Raw genomic sequence first — 20,121 nt, 5'->3', positions numbered from 1 at the left:
GTTAGGAATTTATAGTCTATGACATTTAAAAATGTAGGGTTTGTTGGTCTATGAAAAAGAATGACGGTGGTGTGATTTGTCATGATGTAAAAACCAGTGAGAACAATGTTATAATTCCTAACAAAATGTGATTGTATTTCTTTAACTATTAATAAAGACTTTCAAGAATACCAGAAGTTTGAATACCTACAATAGGTTATGGGCCCAGAACGCCCGAGAAGAAAAAATTAAAAACCGGGATTGGGTAATGAAAAACCCAACATGAAAAACAAGTGAAAAAAACTAAAAAACAGTAATAACAAGGAAGAAAATAAAAAACGGTGAAAAACTAAAAAATGGAAAAACCTGAGATAATACAGATAGAAAAATTAAAAGATGCGGAAACATTTTTATTGTGGAAATTTGAATTCAATATACACTTAAAAGCGGCAAATCTTGCAAAAACAATTGCACAAATAAAAGAAGATGACAAGAAAAGTGACTTCAGTATCAAAGATGCTCAGGTGCAAAGAATTATCATAAGCAGTATTGATAAGAAACTAAAAGGTCACATAATTAATTGCAACAGTGCACGTGAAATGTACGTAAAATTATGTGAAATATTCGAAGGTTCTGAGCAAAGAAACAAAGATGCCCTATTACAAGAGTTTTCACATATAAGAAACAGGACAGTCAATCGCTTTCCCAATTAATAAGCGAAATAGAAAATTTACAATTTCGTATAAATCAGCTAGGAACAAAAATAGATGATGAAATGGTCATATCCAAAATATTAAGCTGTTTACCAAATAATTTAAACTATTTTATAACTTCTTGGGAATGCATGGCAGACGATAAAAAAACCCTTCAAAATTTAACAAACAGACTTCTGGCTGAAGAAAATCGAATGTTGAAAGCAAAAGAAAGTGACAAGCAGCTAGCATTTCAAGCTACATCTTCATCTACATCTAAGAAAAAGTTTAATACAATAAAATGTTTCAAATGTAACAAAACAGGGCACATGAAGAAAGACTGTAGAGCCTGTAGTATCTGCAAAAGGGACAACCATGAAGATAAAGACTGTAAGTTTAAAAATAAACAGTGCTCAATCTGTAAAAAAATTAATCACAGAGAAGAAAATTGTTTTTTCAAAAATAAGAATAAGAATGAGAATGAAGAAAAAAGTAACAAAAGAATAGAAAAGGCATTTTTTACAAACGGTGAAATTCAAGAACCAAAACTGAAAGAATTTGTTGTAGATTCTGGGTGTACTGCACACATGACCAAAAATTTAGACATACTAAAATTTTTTGAATGTAAACCATCATCTGTTTTGACTGCAAATGAAGAAACAATAGAGGTGAAAGGGACTGGTAAAGTCATTGGCAATAAATGTACTCTTAATAATACCCTGCTTGTTCCTGACTTATCACAAAATTTATTATCGGTTAATGCAGTTACAAACAATCAAGGAGTGGTTATATTTACCAAAGATAATGTAAAAATATATAAGGAGTCAGAATTAATATTAACAGGAAAAAAAGAAAACGGTTTATATAAAATTAATTTGGATGATAATAATATGCAAGAAAAAACACTGTTAATGAAAGAAAATGGCACTGCCTTAGAATGGCATCAAAGACTTGGACATCCAGGAAAGAAAATACTAGATATATTACCAGATGTGGCAGATGGAATAAAAATAAATGGATTAAGGCAAATAGACGAATGTGAAATCTGTACACAAGCTAAACAAACAAGACTCCCATTTAACACAGTAAGAAACAGAGCCAGTAGACCACTTCAATTATTACATACTGATGTATGTGGACCGTTCGAAAACAAAACTTATGATGGCTATAGTTATGTTTTAACCGTCATGGATGATTATACTCATTTTACAAAAATATACTTGCTTAAATATAAAAATGAAGTTAAAGAAAATTTAAAACATTATATAGAAGAAACAGAAAGAGAGAGAACAGAAAAGGTATCTACCATAAGATGCGATAATGGAGGTGAATACACAAGCAATGATTTTAAAAATGGTGTACTGAAAAGGGAATAAAACTAGATTATACAGTACCATATTCACCACAACTAAATGGTAAAGCAGAAAGACTAAATCGAACCTTATTAGATAAAACCAGAGCATTACTATTTGATTCAGGGTTAGATAAAGAAATGTGGGGAAGCTGTATACTGTTCTACTTATATTATAAATAGATTACCAAGTGAATCTTTGAAGAATAAGACACCTTATGAGATGTGGCATGGTAAAAGGCCTAATATATCTAATATATGCAAGTTTGGTTCAATAGTATATGCTAAACAATTACATTCAAATATTAAGAAACTAGATCCAAGAAGCAAAAAGTTAATCATGATTGGATATACTAATAATGGATATAGATTGTGGAATAAAGAAGAAAGAAGAATTGAAATAGCAAGGGATATTGTTATAATTAATAATAATAAGAAAATTGGAGAAAAGTATGAAGAAACAGGAAGTTCGGTGATAACAGAAATAATACCAGGTAATAATGAAGAAGAAATAAATCAAGAAGAAGAAAGTGATGACAGTTATTATGAAATAGAAGAGTTAGAACAACAAAGGAATGTAATAGAAGACAACATCCCAGATATTATTGATGAAGTAGAAAATGATGAAAATAAAGAAAGTAATACTGCAGAGATAGAAACTATAGAAACTATAAATACAAAACGACAACGGAAAAAACCAGCTTACCTGCAAGATTATGTATTACTTACGTGATGAAGTCATGAAGTCTGCTGAAAAGAATAATTGGGAGAAGGCCATAAATTCGGAGAAGGAATCATTGGAAAGTAACAATACATGGGAAATAGTTGATATAGGAAGAGCAAAAGGACACAAGATATTGTCAAGTAAATGGGTATTTTGTATAAAAGAAAATGGTACTTACAAAGCAAGACTTGTAGCGAGAGGCTTCGAACAGCAAAGCATTGACTATCAAGAAATATATAGTCCAGTAGTAAGTCAATCAGCAATAAAATCATTAATAGCAATTGCTGCTTCAAAGGAATATGAAATGATAACTTTTGATGTGAAAACAGCATTTTTGTATGGCGAGTTAAAGGAAGACATATTTATGTATATTCCTGAAGGATATGAAAGACAGCCTAATAAAATTTGTCGTTTAAAGAAAGGACTATATGGGCTAAAACAGGCACCAATGACATGGAATAAAAGATTTACAGAAACTTTAAGGAAACTTGGACTGAGAGCTACAAAGTCAGATCAGTGTGTGTTTTTTAACGAAGACAAAACTATAATATTGGCTATATATGTTGATGACGGTTTGGCCATATCAAAAGACAAGGAAAAGTTATTACAGATCTTGCATCAATTGGAAAAAGAATTTATCTTAAAAACATATGAACAACCTCAAAACTATATAGGTTTTGAAATAAAAAGATCAGAACAAGGCATTTTGTTGCATCAGCAGAATTATACAGAAAAATTACTTAGAAAATATAATATGTATGATTCCAAAGCTGCAGATACTCCATGCATTGTGGGAAAGGAAAATGAATCTAAGATGGCTACGTCAAATTTTCCATACAGAGAACTAGTTGGTGGATTATTGTACTTGTCAACCAGGTCAAGACCAGATATCAGTCAAGCTGTGAATGAAGCAAGTAAAAAGGTAGAAAATCCATCAAGGCAAGACATATTAGCAGTAAAGAAGGTGTTGAAGTACTTGAATGGAACGAGAGATAAAGGGATTTTGTATAATGCTGGGAAAGATATTACAAGATTGCATGCATATTGTGACTCAGATTATGCAGGTTGTACAGAGACCAGACGAAGTACAACAGGGTTCATAATAATGTTGGCAGGTGGACCTATAGCTTGGTGCTCCAAAAGACAGCCGATAGTAAGTCTATCGTCAACTGAAGCTGAATATATAGCAGCAGCAGATTGCGTTAAAGAGTGTTTATACTTAAAGACTTTTATAAGTGAATTAATTGGTAGCAGTATTAAGATTAGTTTGAATATTGATAACCAGAGTGCTATCCAATTGATAAAAACAGGTTCATTCAGCAAGAGATCTAAACATATAGATGTGAGATTTTATTTTATACACGAAAATTATAAGAAAGGATATTTAGATATTATATATTGTCCTACAAATTATCAGATAGCGGATATGTTGACGAAACCACTATATAAAGAAAAATTTAAATTTCATTGCGATAAAGTTGTTGTGTGAATTATTGAGTGTTATGATTAGAAGTGTTTAAGTTAATGTTTTGAATACTTGTTTAAGTTAATGTTTTGAAAACTGATGGTGTTTCTGAAGTAATTATAAGGTATTTTTAATTTATGTTCATATATTAAAAATAGGAGAAGGTGTTAGGAATTTATAGTCTATGACATTTAAAAATGTAGGGTTTGTTGGTCTATGAAAAAGAATGACGGTGGTGTGATTTGTCATGATGTAAAAACCAGTGAGAACAATGTTATAATTCCTAACAAAATGTGATTGTATTTCTTTAACTATTAATAAAGACTTTCAAGAATACCAGAAGTTTGAATACCTACAATAGAAACAACCCTATTCCATTGTACCTACTTTGGGGTAACTATGTATGTCACGAGAAAAATAAAACTATGTGTCATTGATCCTGAATCAGCCCTATTCGATCACACCTCGTGGGTACTGGAGATGACCGAAAAGGAACGAGCACTCGATTTTTTTTGTTTTTGCGTTTTTACGATCAAGGGTCAAACATACCTATTTATTTATGTTTATAAAATTATAATATACTAGCCGTTTTCCCGCGGTTTTATCCGCGTCCCGTGGTAACTACTGCCCGTACCGGGATAAAATATAGCCTATGTTACTCGTGGATAATGTAGCTTTCGAATGGTGAAAGAATTAAAAAAACGGTCCAGTAATTTTTGATTTTACAACCAAAGTTTTCGTCTTTATAATATTAGTATAGAAGTATAGATTGACGAAATTAATTTTCCTCATATTGCGCATACCTACTACCTACGAATGCATCGAAAGCTTTTTCCTTATTGAGAGCAAAAAAAAATACTAGTCATGTTTTTAAATTATTTATTTTCTTATAGTTTATAAAAATATTTTGATTTATTACAATTGAATATTCGACATCGTAGGTGGCCACTGCAAAAGTGAATTGCATTATTCTTGTTTTATTGCATTCTAGTCGCAATGTTTACTCCACAGTCATTGGTCAACAATAATTGAAGGATATCTGCACGGTTTTGGTACTACTAATGTATTAATCTGTGAACTTAGATCTATCGCGTCACACAAGCTGGGCAAAGACTGAACACTTGAGCTAAATACGGAGAACGCCCCAGCTGACTGACAATACCTATAAATAGTAGATTTTTCACATGTTTCAAAGTAAATCTCCATTTAAAAAAAAATCTGATGAAGGTCTGCGTTATTAGTTAGGTACCAATAACTATACTTTCCTCGTGCAAGTTTGCATCCATTATGATCATCACGACAAATGAATAAGGATTATTAAACTAAACAACTTTAATGTAAGTTTGTAAACAAGTATTTATTTTGATGTCTTTTGCTAAGCAAGTTTTCACAAATCAATATTGAAATGTCACTCAATTTTAAGTTCGACAAATTCAATAAGTTCAACATGCAAATTATAACAAGTACTACTCAAAATTGAGTGACATTAGTTATAATATGTACCTAGTCTTTCAATACAATAATTAAACATTTCATACTTGGTAGATAGGTACCTAAATAACAGTTTTACAAACACAGTACAACCTTTTCACCGCCACGCCATATCGGTATTCCTATGCCCTGTACGCCAAGCCCGAAAATCTTAATTAATATAATTAATTAATAAAAACATAAAAGTAATGATTTAATAGGTTTATTTTGTATTTTTCTGCGACCTGTTTTTTGTCGAGTATAGCCGTCGTTGGCGCACAGGGCACGCTTGCTCATGTCGGCTATAGCCGACATTGGCGTTCAAAAGGTTAATTCAACAACAAAGTCACAAAACAGACATTTAATTATATAAACCAATGACACCTATATTATGATGTCCTCCTAGCCGATTATCGGCTATTATAGTGCACAAGCATTTGCGCAGACACAGGTGCACTCACTATTCCTTCACTCTCATAGCCCGATGGGACGGCAATCCGACACGACTGGAGAGAGATAAGGCGCAGGACCGACATTTACGTGCTCTCCGATATTATAACAAGTAGTTATGTATCCCAAAAATATATTCTTCGTGTTATACAGTCAATTCAAATACAATTTCTTAACTAGTCTTCAATGATGGTATGAGTAACAAACCATAGCCATTCAATTCGTTACATTGTGATATTACAGACATGCAATTGAAAAACCTCCTTAGGGTAAGTCTACACGGTGCATGTAGCTGGAGCAAGTGATCCGCGCACACGCAACAGAGCACACGAGTGGGTATTTTGGTTTGGCACATGCGCTAGTTTTTAAAATGCATGTAACCTGCGCATGTGCCTCAAAATGCCCAATCTACCTGCACCGTGTAGGCACCTTTACCAACTTTCCTCCAAATCCTGGACGGAACATTGGCAGTTATGATGTGATTAACTAAATGCTATACACCATATTCTTTAAGCTGATACGTAACACTAAAAGTTAGTTATTGTACCTATCTCAAAGTAGATTGTAGTTGTGAATATTGCAAGAGTCCCTGCGCAGAACTCAATTTTAGGTATGAGCGACTATATTGTGTCACCAAATCCCATGATATACCTACATTCTTCATAAATAAAAATGGCGTAAGTCTGTTGTTTTGTCCTAATTACTTTTTGATGGTAGTATGTATTACCGTTGTCACATGCACCTACCTACATTATCACGAATAATATAATTGTCTCAGCCAGTTATAATAGCTCAAATAAAAGAAACTTCATGGTAAACAAAACGTGAAACATATAATAATAAAAAATATACAACTGCTTTAGGACTGGTCATATTTACAAATTTTTTGATTTAACTTACCGTTGTAATCACAAGAATAATAGGTGTCTAAATAAATACTATTCTTTACCGTCAATCCCGAAGAGATATGTAGAATAAGTAGGTATACATATACCATTATTTTAATTATTTCCTCTAAAGCAGCAGCTAATGGAAAACAACTTTTCAAATCGAGCATCATTCTCTATAATAAGTATAACTCCTTTCAAATAGTTTTCGCCTTTTAACCTCATGTGCGTTAGATTTTGCGTATAACTAATTTCGTCGTAGCGCAACAGATATGGGATAAGAAAACAACTTTTCAAATCTTATTTAATAATTAGTCTTTTTTAGTGTTTAATATTGAGGATTAGTGAGAGTTATGATAATAACAATAATATTTACTTATAGCTGACAGGTTACTTCGCTAAGTCTACTGGCTATGTCTTGAAGTAATTATGCTATAAACGAATTATAAGGACACTTGTCTAATATTGTAATATTCATTTTAATTACGTTTATATATTTTAGAACGACAAACTATAGGTACAAGAGGCGTGGAAAATGATGTAAGATAATAAATTCGATGGAACTAACCTTCATACTTCAGTCTCGTACACTGAAGGTGAGGTGCAACTCACCCATTTCATGTAACTATAGCTATAATCAGCTTCATTAAATTTGATCAAATCGGTCAACTGAAAATGGCTCAGTCATCGTTATAGTTAAATGGTGCAAATAATATTCATAACGCGTGTTATGTGAACCACGACGTGTCAAATAGGCTCGCCTGAAGCAAATACACGAAGTGTGACGACAAAACGTTGGTACACAAACCCATTAACGAGGGCCTTGCGAGTTTCTTTTTCTTGCAAACTGTTGTTGGCAACTCACGGCCGTTTTTAATATTTTATCTATCTACTGTTTTGCTTACTAGAGATAGGAAATTGCCAAATTCTGTCTCTAGGAATGTCTAGATGATGATGAGCAAGCAAATCAACAGATACATAGAATATTGGGAACGCCCGTTTGCGGTGCAAGACAGAAGAGTATAATTATGAAAAAAAGTCATCGTTAATTTTAAAGCCTCTAGTTTGTCTAGTGCGTGTTTATTTTTAAAGTGTTGTTTGTACGTTGCTAAGATACGGAACACCTGGAGTTCTGTTCGCCGCCTACTCGCGTCCGCGTTAAGGCGCGAGCAAAGGCGTTGTCTCGGGAATGTAGGCTGCCATTCTCTTCTTGTAAGGAGAGCGCTAAAGCATGTGCTAACGCCTCGTCTTCAGTCTGAAAATAAGGTAAAAATTACATCATAAATATATTTCGAATATAAAAAACTTTAAAGTTTGCATGTGTGGATTTTGATACAACTTTACAGCTTATTTGTCGGGGTTCATCAGTGTCCCTGTGGAACCGTATACTTAAATACTGGATATTTGTTACCTGGGCATGTTGTAGTATTCAGTATTGGAAAAAATATAACTTGTATACAACATTATGTACTATGAGTTAAATGTACAGTCGATTTCTACAACGCCAATAATCAAAAGTTTAAGTTCTTATGATAAATTACTATTTAAATCATCTTTTATTTTTCAGACTGCTTAATTATGGCCGTCTTTTTAACTTTGACACAGATAAGCTAGAGATACATAGAAATTGAAGACTTACCATGTTTCCTTGTACTTCTGAGAATGAACTAACTGGTGCAGCTATTGGAGTTCTGTTCACATTTACACGATTCTCCGCTGCTTTCATACGAGCCATTGCCGCTTCACTGTAAAGAAAACCTTGAATTATTAACTTTATAAAACAGTAAAGGGGTTGGTTGATTTTTGTAACATTTTAAATTCATTCAATTACTAGCTGGTGCCCGCGACTTCGTCTGCGCAGGTTTAGTATTTCGAACAATATGTTTACAAATTGTAGCCTATGTGTTATTCTGATGTATAAGCTATATTATTGTAAAGTTTCATTAAAATTTCATTCAGTAGTTTTTGCGTGAAAGAGTAACAAACATCCATACATACAAACTTTCGCGTTTATAATATTAGTAGGATGTACTACTAACTAATTCTTGTATTTATAAAAGGTAGCCTATGATCTTTTGCAGACTCTAGAATATTTGAGTACAATATTTCATTTAAATCTGTTAGGTAGTTTTGGCGTGAAAGTCTAACAGACAGACAAAGCTACTTCCCCATTTATAATATTAATTAGGATTATATAATTATAATACTAACGCTGCTTGTCTTCTCTTGGCAGCCAGTCTGCCTTCACATGCGTGGTCCGTACTGTGTCGATGTCGCAAACAAAAGTTTAATGTACACTCGCTACACACAAGTGGCACCATCTCTTTGTCTTACAGCCCTTGAATGCACACCGGTTTGTAAATACCTGCAAACAAAGATCATAAGAAGTGTTAGAAATTGTCCAAAGCTACCTTAGCATTGTAGCAAACAAGAGAGCTCATTGAATTTTGATTATTTTTTTTTTGCTAAAGTTTCAAATTACATACATTAAGACAAATTACAGCAGATATAAGCACATCTCGCAAAATTTTACTTTGTTTATTAAATTTAAGGAGTCTATACGGTTATTTCCTATGTCTCAATCCATCCAAAGGTCTCATCATCTGTAAGAGATTGCTTTTAACTACAAAACCGTCCATTGTGTGTCACCTAAACTTTTAATATTTTGTTTTGCATTTTGTAATCTATATAGGTGTACATAATAGAGAATATATCTATCTATAAGCTCATGTGTACAGACTGATAAATAAATTTACGAAATCGCAGGCTTACTTTTTTCCGCCTCTCCTTAGCTGGGTCTGAGGTACATTGGTTATCAATATGGGCCCCCACAGCCACATCCGGGGGTTCTCCTCTTCTGCCCGGTACTGGTTTCCCACAAAGGGGACAGTCAGGAACTTGGACGTCGCGAGTGTTGGGCTCAGGACATTCATGCTTTGCATATGCAAAGTGGTCAGAACTGTAAAAGACAATAATAAAATATTAGGAAGTTGGAATAATTATGACTAAGGATGGATGACTCATTTCCATCTTTAGCCCGATTAGAAAATATTAATGTATGGAAAAAATAACTATTTTGTTTACTTATTCATGACCTTGCATTGTACTTTGTTTGAATCAATAACTTAATGTGCTAATGTGAATTTACATTTACAAAAACATAAACAATATTTTTACATAAAAATCTGCAGAACAACTCATATTGTTCATTGAGACTCAATATAACAAACATTCCTTAGATACATTCTAAACTGTTGCACTAAAAACTATGACCTTAAAATCACTTACCAGAACACGTCTTTACAAGCTCCACATTTGTATGGCAAAAAGTCTGAAAGAGAAAAAATGGTAATATTATAGTACATAAATATGGGAATTAAGGACACTCATATGCATGAAGTGGATAATGTTGTGGTAACAGTACTGATTATTTGTATGAAAGGCCAATATGTGGGTGGAGATAAGAGGAATTTCCTAAATTGCGTCGAAAATACTAGCTAAACAATAGGAACAAAATAACAAAGATACCCACTGACTTGCAATATCGAATTGTAGTTGAAAACACTATTTGTGGATTAAAACAATAATTTGATTCACTACTGAAAGGTATATGTAAGGATATTTACTATTGATATGAAACTTTGTTAGCACTCACCCAATTTGTTGCATGATTTGTATGAACAATTCTTTCCAATATGAGGAAACTCCATTGTTTAATTTAATAATGTTGAACTTGGAACTGGAGAAATAACAGTGATGACGACAATGATTTGCTAACAGTTTTTATATCACGTTATTGCAAAAGAATTACACTATAACATGTATTTTTGATTCGTCATCGTCTGACTGTCTGTCTGACACTTCTGACAACCAGATTACCAGAAAGTCAGCGAAACGGAAGAACCGAAAATGCGGAAAGAAACGGTGAAACTTTTTTTAAATTGATGTGCATTTACAAATTCTGTATTTCTTTTATAAAGTAGTACGAGATGCTTATAGTTTTAAAAATAAAATCTCTTTATAAAATCACAATAGCTTTATAGACCCTACAATTCAATGTAAAGTAAATGCGATGATATCAATTGCTTTGAAAGTTTTACTTCAAAAGCATAACAAATTTTAAAATAGTAAACATAAAACCACATTTGTAAACTCATCTAGCAAGAGGCGTTCCATTCCACGCAATGTTTGAAAATTCACCTTAGCCACAGTGAACTCCTTTTACTTTATTTAAACAAGTTTATAGGATTCAGTTTAATTTAAATAAGCAAAAAAATATCTTGATATATTATTTGTAACGAACTCTATTCTGTTTTCAGTTGATGGCGTCCGGTAATGAGATGAGAAGGATGAATAATTTCTGATGACAATGCCTCTGATCCACGTGAGAAAAATAAAAAAAGCAAATGTCAAATTGCCAATGTCACTAACGTCATCTTCGACCTGTGCGACGTCTGGGACGACCCGTATTTTTTAATTAATCCTTAAAATCAAAAATATCATAAAGTGATCCTTATTCGGGATCACATGACACACTGGGCTTCTTAGAAGAACTGTCAACAAAAATGAGTAAAATTATTTCTTCCACGGCTAAACTTCTAGCCGGTAATACGGTTACGGTGGGTGCAAGTTCCTCAAGATTTTTCAGCAGATCGAGCTTTTCTTTTATAAAAGTGCCGTTTAAAATAGGCGAAGAAAGTATAAGAGTGATTATTCATTACAATGTTTGATTTTAGAAAGTGGGCCCCGGTCGCAACTACGACTACAGCTAAATACAGTACGAAGAAAGAAGCCACTTTTGAGATCAAGGTAGCTTCGATATATTATTTATTCTAATTAATTACGTCCAATGTGTGTATACTAGAGTGTATATTCACGTTTGGTAAACGCCGGCTTTTATTTTTGTTGAATTACATTTGTTAGTTTTGAAATTATGTAACCTAACCTTCATTGTGTCAAGTGTAATGGTGTTTTGATGTCAGTCATTTGACAGAATTGTATTCCTGAAACCACCCTGATACTATGATAGCTGTGGTATATTGAAGATACGTAAAAAGCACAAAAGAAGGTTCGATTATTGAATTAATCAAGCTATCAATATTTACACTTCAATGAGTTCATTGATAGCCATGTTTTGTGATAATTTGAAAACAATTCAACACCTTGAAGGTGTTTATACTACAATAGTTTGAGTCATGTCATTGTAATATAGATGTATGATTATAAAAAATTATGAACCTTGTATGTAATATGTTAGCGTAAGTTCTTACGACTAAAATTCTGTTGGAACAGCCTTTCAAACTCCACAAGTTGGATAAAGGCCCTGCAACGAAAGCAACTCTAACCAGTGAAGATGCTCTCAAACTTTATGAAAATTTGGCAATGCTCCGACGTATTGAAACTGCGTCTGGAAACTTGTACAGGGAGAAAATCATCCGTGGTTTCTGTCACTTATACTCAGGTATGTACTTTTGGGGAGCAAAACTTTATGTGCATAAACTTTGAATTTGCTACACTATTTGTAACTTTTAAACCTTTTATGAGGTCTTACCAGTTTATTTTTTAATATCACTTAGGAAAGCCTACATTGACTAAGTTCTGTAATCATCATCATCATCATCATCATCAGCCTATCGCAGTCCACTGCTGGACATAGGCCTCTCCAAGTGCACGCCACTGAGATTGATTTTCGGCTGCTCGCATCCAGCTCCTGCCAGCCAGAGTTCTAGAGTGGAGACCACGCCTCGGCAAACGTAGTGTAGGACGTCCTCAGGCACGGTGGAGTGATGACTTGCGCAAGACGGCTGACAGTTCTGTAATATTGACTCAGAATTCCACAAGAGAATATCCCAATAGTGTAAAATATTTTTATTCATTAGACATTCATATTATTGCATTTCTCACTAGTTTTGCCAATAACATGTCACTGTTTTATTGTGGAACATACATTCAACGGAGCCTCATACCAACATTAACAGATTGTACTGTGAATAATTTGACAATGATCAAAACTCAACTCTCTCAACACAAACCTATTGTTTCAACGTCTGCAGTTATATCATCATTCATCTATTGAAGTAGTAATAAAGTAATAATATACCCTAGGTCAAGAGGCAGTTGCTGTGGGCATGCGCGCTGCTATGCGTGAGGTTGACTCTGTGATCACTGCGTATCGTTGCCACGGTTGGACACATCTCATGGGTGCTAGCGTGCTTGGAGTACTCTCCGAGCTGACTGGCCGCAGGACTGGTTGCTCCAGAGGAAAAGGAGGTTCCATGCATTTGTATGCTAAGAACTTCTACGGTGGCAACGGAATTGTGGGGGCCCAAGTAAGTTTATTTTGGCGTAATAACATCTTTGTCAAGCCATGTTAAGTATTTATAGAAATTGTAATATCAGTGTTATTTATTAAAGTAAAGTAATGTGTTTGCTTGAATGTGCTAATCTTTGCAAAAGATTCTTTCAGAAATAGACAGATCAGTTATCTTATCTTTGTAGTTAACTTGTAGTTAATTGTAACAGTTTTGATCTTTTTCCAGTAATTGGGTAACAAAATACCCTCTCAGAATAAGAGTTGTTTGATTTTGATTCTACTGTACTAATTGTATGCTCTCTGAGATAAGCGTTTGTAATCAAGTTGGCTTTAACGAGTAATTAATTCTTCAGGTTCCATTAGGCGCTGGGGTTGCATTCGCGCACAAATACAAAGGTGATGGCGGAGTGAACTTCGCTCTATATGGTGATGGAGCAGCCAACCAGGGCCAGCTGTTTGAAGCGTACAACATGGCCAAACTGTGGGACTTGCCCTGTGTCTTTGTCTGTGAAAACAATGGATATGGTAAGAACATTTCTTATTATTCTACAAGCGGTTTCCCTGCCATCCACTATCTCCCGGAAATAAAACTATATTCAGGAAAAGCTGCGAGGTGCAAAGTTCCAGTAGAACGTATACCAATACACTAAGTCGTTCAATCAATCAATGCAATTTAATTTTAATTACTACAGGTCGTTACAAAAATGTACTACAAGATGCATGTGACTGTGACAGAGTAATACATCCGACCTCTATTTGACCTTCGCGGCATACAAATGATGACTGATTGATAACATGCGTTTTGTTTACAATTTAAAATCATAACAGTTATGAGTAGTACCTATGTTCGTTCTGAAGACCTTCGTATTTTAGAATCGAGGAACAACCCTGCAGCTTATTAGGTAACTTAGGTACTTAATTGAAAAAATAACCCAGGCATTAGAAAGTTACAGGGCACATTAATGAACATGTCCATTTTCCTGGGTTTCACCTGTTCCCCGAATTAATGGAAATAACAGTGTGAGCCCTAAACAAAATAGAATTAAGTTTTTTATAACAAACTTTTCAATAATTTTCAGGATTGAAAAAGCATTAAAGCTATTCCTCAGAGTGATCAAAATGCTATGTGAAAGAAAATTTTTATTGATGTAACTTATTCAATTGTTCATTCGTAACAAAATATTTCCGTGTGCCAGTGTCATGCTCAAGTGTTATGATAATATCGTGGTTTTCACACAACAGCCGTCTCGTCTTATTGCCTTTGATTTTATTATTTTATTGTTATCTCCCAAAGTTTGTCTAGACACGTTTATCTCATTTGAAAGCCAGCACAGTTGTAATAAACGAATTTTTATCTCCATTTTTTATGTGATAATTATTTTTAATCTATACTAATATTATAAAGAGGAAAACTTTGTTTGTTTGTTTGGTTGTAATGAATAGGCTCAAAAACTACTGGACAGTTTTTAAAAATTCTTTCACCATTCGAAAGCTACATTATCCACGATTAACATAGGCTATATTTTATCCCGGTACGGGCAGTAGTTACCACGGGACACGGGTGAAACCGCGGGGAAACGGCTAGTAATCTATGTATAATATAAAAATGAATCGCAAAATGTGTTGGTAAGCGCATAACTCAACAACGCCCCGACCAATTTGGCTAATTCTTTTTTTGTTGTGTTTGTTATTGTCAGGAGAAGGTTCTTATGAAAAAATAGGGTAAAGTAGAGAAGTCAGTTGACGGGAGCGAAGCCACGGGCAAAAGCTAGTAGATAATAAAGTTATCTAGTTCAAGTTGGTTTTAACTGCTTGCAGACACTTAATCAGTCATGTAGATGTTAGTTTGTCAGCATTGTCATCACAATAAAATGAAATGTTGTATGCATTTCAATCTTTATTGGTATTTATATGAATGTGTATAGTAACTTCCTAGTTGATAAAATAATCATTATAGCTGAACTGATATTAATGGTGAGATATGCCGGTGATAGTGGCCATTGTGCATGCCTATACCCCTAATTTACTTGTGACGTTACACTTATTTCTTTTTTTTAGGTACCTACTCCCTTATATACTCCCCTATAAGCTCCTTTATGTATTGCCATTATATACTCTCTCTTATGTACTCTCTTATCCCTTACATTTTCAAATCAAATCAAATCATCTTTATTGTCAGGCATCAAAGGCCCATAGATAAATACCTTAAAACTAGCATACATATCAAATACAAAATTTTTAGTAAATAAAAACTTTAAAACTATGTTAGTAGCACTCCCACACCCAGTTTACCACTATGTACTTCTTCAAGTACTCCAATATATACTTTCTTACGTACTATATACGTATATACGAATCCTATTTATCTCTGAAAGCAATAAACACCAATAAAGAAAATTTTAACTTAAATAAACAACTAAACTTCATATCTTTGTGTGTATCGACATATTTTTTTTCTAACACTTTTATATTTTTATATTCTAGGTATGGGCACCAGTATGGACCGTTCATCAGCAAGCACAGACTATTACTCTCGCGGCGACTACATTCCTGGCATCTGGGTCGATGGTATGGACGTGATCGCGACCAGGGAAGCCACGCGATTCTGCATTGAATACTGCACTAGTGGAAAGGGTATGTAAATAAACGTAACCTATATCTATACTAGATATATATTTTGTATTAGTCACACCAGATCTTTATAAGATCAAAAATGAAATAAATTGGTGTGAAAATCTAATGAAAGACGGCAAATTCCAATACACTTACAAAACTGCTGAACCGATTCGAAAAATCCTTTCGCTGTTGGGAAGCTATACACTGTCCCCGAATGACATAGGCTATATTTTACCCGGGTAGAATCATTGGCACGAATCTTGAGCGCTGACAGACAGAGCGCTGACCTGCGCAGAAGTGATTTATTAGCAAAGAACCAATCCCGAGTGACGGCTATGACGCGATACACTGCGGGCCAATCACCGCTCTAGCCCGCCCCCGCGCCTCACTTCATACCACAAAAGGGACCCAATAAATTACTTCTGCGCAGGTGAAGGTCGGCGCTCAAGATTTGTGCCGATGATTGTACAGAATATATGTAGCTCCTACTGTCTGCGGACAAAACCGCGGGAAACAGCAACACGAAAAAATATTACATCAAACAACTTAGCCACTTCTAAGTCAGCCAATTAATGCATTGGTATTGCATTCACTTATAGCCATCTTCGGACAAGCGAAAATTGATGAGAACTGTGGAACTCTTCAGATTTAACGATAATATCCTTGTTCCTTGTTCCAGGTCCATTAGTAGTGGAGATGGAGACATATCGTTACTCTGGCCACTCCATGTCCGACCCTGGTACCTCGTACCGCACCCGTGACGAGATCCAAGAGGTCCGTCAAACTAGGGACCCCATCACATCTTTCAAGGACAAGATACTCAGCAACGAACTTGCCACCCCAGACCAACTTAAGGTGATTATAATATTTATTCATACCTATTTATACATATAATTATCTATTTATTTTGTTAAAGTTTTTCATTGATTGGACACCGTTAATAGTAGGGGAGGCCTAGAAGGGATTTCGGGATTTACTCAAGCGCGGCAGATTAGTATATAGGAGGTACCTATTACCCCATTTAACACCTCCACCAAATATAAGCCCTGTATATGCAGCCGCGCGTCTAGAATAAAGGATCAGATTAGTAAAAAATTATCATCTGACATTCTCCAGCGCGTCAGATTAAGATAGGGTAAGTTAGTTATATGCTAAAAAGTGTATATTCCACTAATCTGACAATTTGCGATTGACGAAAAGAAGTAGGAAGGTTACAAACTTGTAAAAAAAAAACGTCGTCTTGACTTTCTCGAGCGCGGCTATTTTTTTTTTTATTTTGAAGGGAGTAATTCAACGTTCACGAAAAATATAAAATCTGACGATTCCCGTAAGCCGAAGTAAGGAAAATTAATCGATAAAGTTTAAAGCGTGCAGCTACGTGATGCCGGTATTCTCCTCCCAAGTTTCTATTCCTCTCTCTCTTTTTTCAATTCAATTCATTTGCAATAAGTGTTAGTACATTTTGGGTCTTAAATAATCTACACTAATATTATAAAGCTGAAGAGTTTTTTTGTTTGAACTCGCTAATCTCATTAAGTTACTGGTCATGGTATGCAGATATATTGTTTTTAACGAAGACGATTCATTTTATTGGATACTTTTGTTAAATACGTGTGCCTTCCAGTTGCATTGTTTGTCTATCGTGATACCGAGAAATGCCGTTTCGTATACTTCGCCTTTTATACAGGTCGTGGTGGCCTAGTCATCCGGTTAACATTGGCTCTATTCTGCATAACGTGGTTCACAAATTACGCGCGTAGTGTCGCTTCATCAATGAAAGCAACTGCTATCTCTTTCTATCTGTTCTGAAAAGAGTGGCAACGCGCAACTCTACTGGATGGTTTTAAACTAATAAATTAAGTCAAAATACGTATTTTTTTTGTATGAAAATAGCTGGGAAAAAGGCTGGGCAGATTATTTAGATTTTAGATTTATCTATGGGTATTAAATTGAATAAAATTAGTTTTTGTAAGATTTACGCGTAGATTATTTCCGTCAAGCCATGTTATTATAGATTCTATTGTATTGTTTATGACACATGTATATTTATCAATGTCATTATAATTAAATGTAATTATTATAGAAATGTATGTAAAGATTGGTACACTCCGCTAATAGCAATGTCATATATATCATTGTATGTGCCTTCTTATCGAGAACAACCTTTATTATAACAGCTTTGTTGAAATGTTTGTCCGTTCTGAGATATAGATCAAAAAGAGTGTAAAAGTGTGTAAAAAGTGTGTTAAGTACTTAGAAGACATACTCGTAGTAGCACTTAGATATTCCTTTAAAAACTTGAGATATCAATGGATTATTTAGTTTTAACTTTTACAAACGTAACAAAACGTCAACAAAGCTGTCATATTAAAGGTTGTTCTAGATAAAAAGGCCTATACAATGATATGTATGACATTGCTATTGGTGGAGTGTACGAGGTTCCGTATATTTGTGTCCATTGTCCTTTATGTTTTTCATACTTATTTGCTTATAAATAAAAGTTTTGTACTATAAAGAATAGGTACATACTGGTTTATTTACTTGCAATTTTTTCAGTTCTTCAATTTGTTAAAAGGTTTGCAAAAAAACTTTCCATTGTCAGATTAAGCGAATTCCTCCAGATAATCGTCAGATTATAAGATGATTACGTTAAGGGTACATAAATGAACCATATGTATCTTAATCTGACGCGCTCGAGTATTTCAAAATGGCGATTTTTTTTTGCAATTTCAAGTAATGGCCACGAATTTAGGTCACGTCTTAATCGTCAGATTATTGCATAAGAGCCTTCGTTTTGGTTCACTTAACACCCCTTTTGATAATCTGACGCGCTCGATAAAATTATTTTTTTTCCCATTTTTAACCCTTACCTACTACCACCCCCACCATGGAAACAGTCAGATTAATATACGTATGTTTTCAAAATGACGTAGGACGTGCATGCTATTAATATCTGACGCGCTCGAGTATGTCCATGCAACTGTTTTTTTTTACATTTTTTAAAGTTTATAGCCGCTCCACCCACCGATGAAAGTGTGTGTATGTCAGGACATTTTTTTCTTCTTATCATCTAAGCTTCGCAATCTAATAGGTCTCATTGACGCTCGAGTCACTCCCGCTTTAGCACTCTCGCCTCCCCTACTATAAATAAGTTCATGATGTTTTTACCGAGAACACATCATAAATTACTCTATACCCTTTTTCCGTTTTTCTGCGACTTCTGATTACAAATGACTACTGGTGAGTATCTACTGAGGGATGTCAAAGTATCACGTTTAAATTCCCAGGATATCGACTCGAAGGTGCGTGAAGTAGTCGACGAGGCCACCAAACAGGCGAAGACAGAAGCCGAGGTTGGCGTAGAAGAATTGTCGGCCGACATCTACGTCGAGTGCATCGACCCCGTGATCCGCGGCCTCCTGCCCAACGCGCCGCTGCAGCACATCTCCGTCGCACAACGCAGTTAGACCACTATCGACAAGGAAATTAGGTCTGTTTTCCAATATAATATGCTCCACTACACCCAGTGAGATTAACTAATTTAAGGATAATAACGTTTCAATTTTTGTATATATATTTTAAAAGCAATTTTTATTAGTGTATGTATATGTTTTTATTCAAATCCTTCTTAGTGTCGTTTATCATACTTCTGTTTTTTATCTAGTGGAACATATTGTATGGGATTAGGGTGTTTCATAGTTTGACTGAAAATGGACACTGATACTAGAAACCAAATATTTTTAAACAATTTCGATTTAAAATCGAGGTGGTCGTTTTTCACATGTAATATCATTAGCTAGTGGTGCTATTATTTTTATATTTTAATTAATACAGTAGACCACTGAAATTAATGCTTTAGCGTGTTTCTAGTGTAGTGTAATTGCATTTTCGTCAATTGTTTATGTGAAGGCCTCATTTTAGTGGAAAATGTAATTTTATAAATAAATAAATATAGATTGGTACATATATCGAATTACAGAAACCGTCAAGGGATACATGGTCGCGTACTAATTGAGTTTTGCGCAATTGAAGACGTTATTTTTTATTGTTTAATGTAAGAATATGCGAACGTATTATTTTAAAGTTCATTTTGTTTATTTATTTATAAGGGCCGATGATTTATTAAAAATATAAATTAATTTGCTGTATTTTATTCCTGTATACCTATAGCTGT

At 34.3% G+C, this 20,121-nt stretch overlaps 2 protein-coding genes across 3 annotated transcripts; one reads left to right on the top strand and one right to left on the bottom strand.

The window, feature by feature from the left end:
- Nucleotides 1-5,549: 5,549 nt before the first annotated feature.
- LOC110376687 (AN1-type zinc finger protein 2A) lies at nucleotides 5,550-10,904 on the bottom strand. The gene is given in 7 exon segments (XM_021335253.3): nucleotides 5,550-8,273; nucleotides 8,658-8,763; nucleotides 9,230-9,347; nucleotides 9,350-9,383; nucleotides 9,791-9,977; nucleotides 10,307-10,349; nucleotides 10,674-10,904. Coding segments are annotated over 7 exon segments (690 nt in total). The 5' UTR covers nucleotides 10,729-10,904; the 3' UTR covers nucleotides 5,550-8,126.
- A 527-nt stretch (nucleotides 10,905-11,431) lies between these two features.
- On the top strand, nucleotides 11,432-20,086 carry LOC110376685 (probable pyruvate dehydrogenase E1 component subunit alpha, mitochondrial). Of its 2 annotated transcripts, none has more exons than XM_064039334.1 (8): nucleotides 11,432-11,643; nucleotides 11,759-11,827; nucleotides 12,311-12,479; nucleotides 13,124-13,347; nucleotides 13,685-13,856; nucleotides 15,816-15,965; nucleotides 16,627-16,802; nucleotides 19,235-20,086. In XM_064039334.1, the coding sequence occupies exons 1-8, from the start codon at nucleotides 11,584-11,586 to the stop codon at nucleotides 19,412-19,414; spliced, it is 1,200 nt and encodes a 399-aa protein (XP_063895404.1). In that variant the 5' UTR covers nucleotides 11,432-11,583; the 3' UTR covers nucleotides 19,415-20,086. The 2 variants fall into 2 exon arrangements, with proteins under 2 accessions (XP_063895404.1, XP_021190926.2); XM_021335251.3 differs by having other exon boundaries at nucleotides 11,442-11,637; nucleotides 11,755-11,827.
- Nucleotides 20,087-20,121: the final 35 nt, after the last annotated feature.

This window comes from Helicoverpa armigera, chromosome 19 (genome assembly GCF_030705265.1).
Source record: "Helicoverpa armigera isolate CAAS_96S chromosome 19, ASM3070526v1, whole genome shotgun sequence".
NCBI classification, from domain to species: Eukaryota; Metazoa; Arthropoda; class Insecta; order Lepidoptera; family Noctuidae; genus Helicoverpa; species Helicoverpa armigera.
Note: the sequence above shows the minus strand (reverse complement) of the source record. Positions and strands in the feature narration are given on the sequence as shown.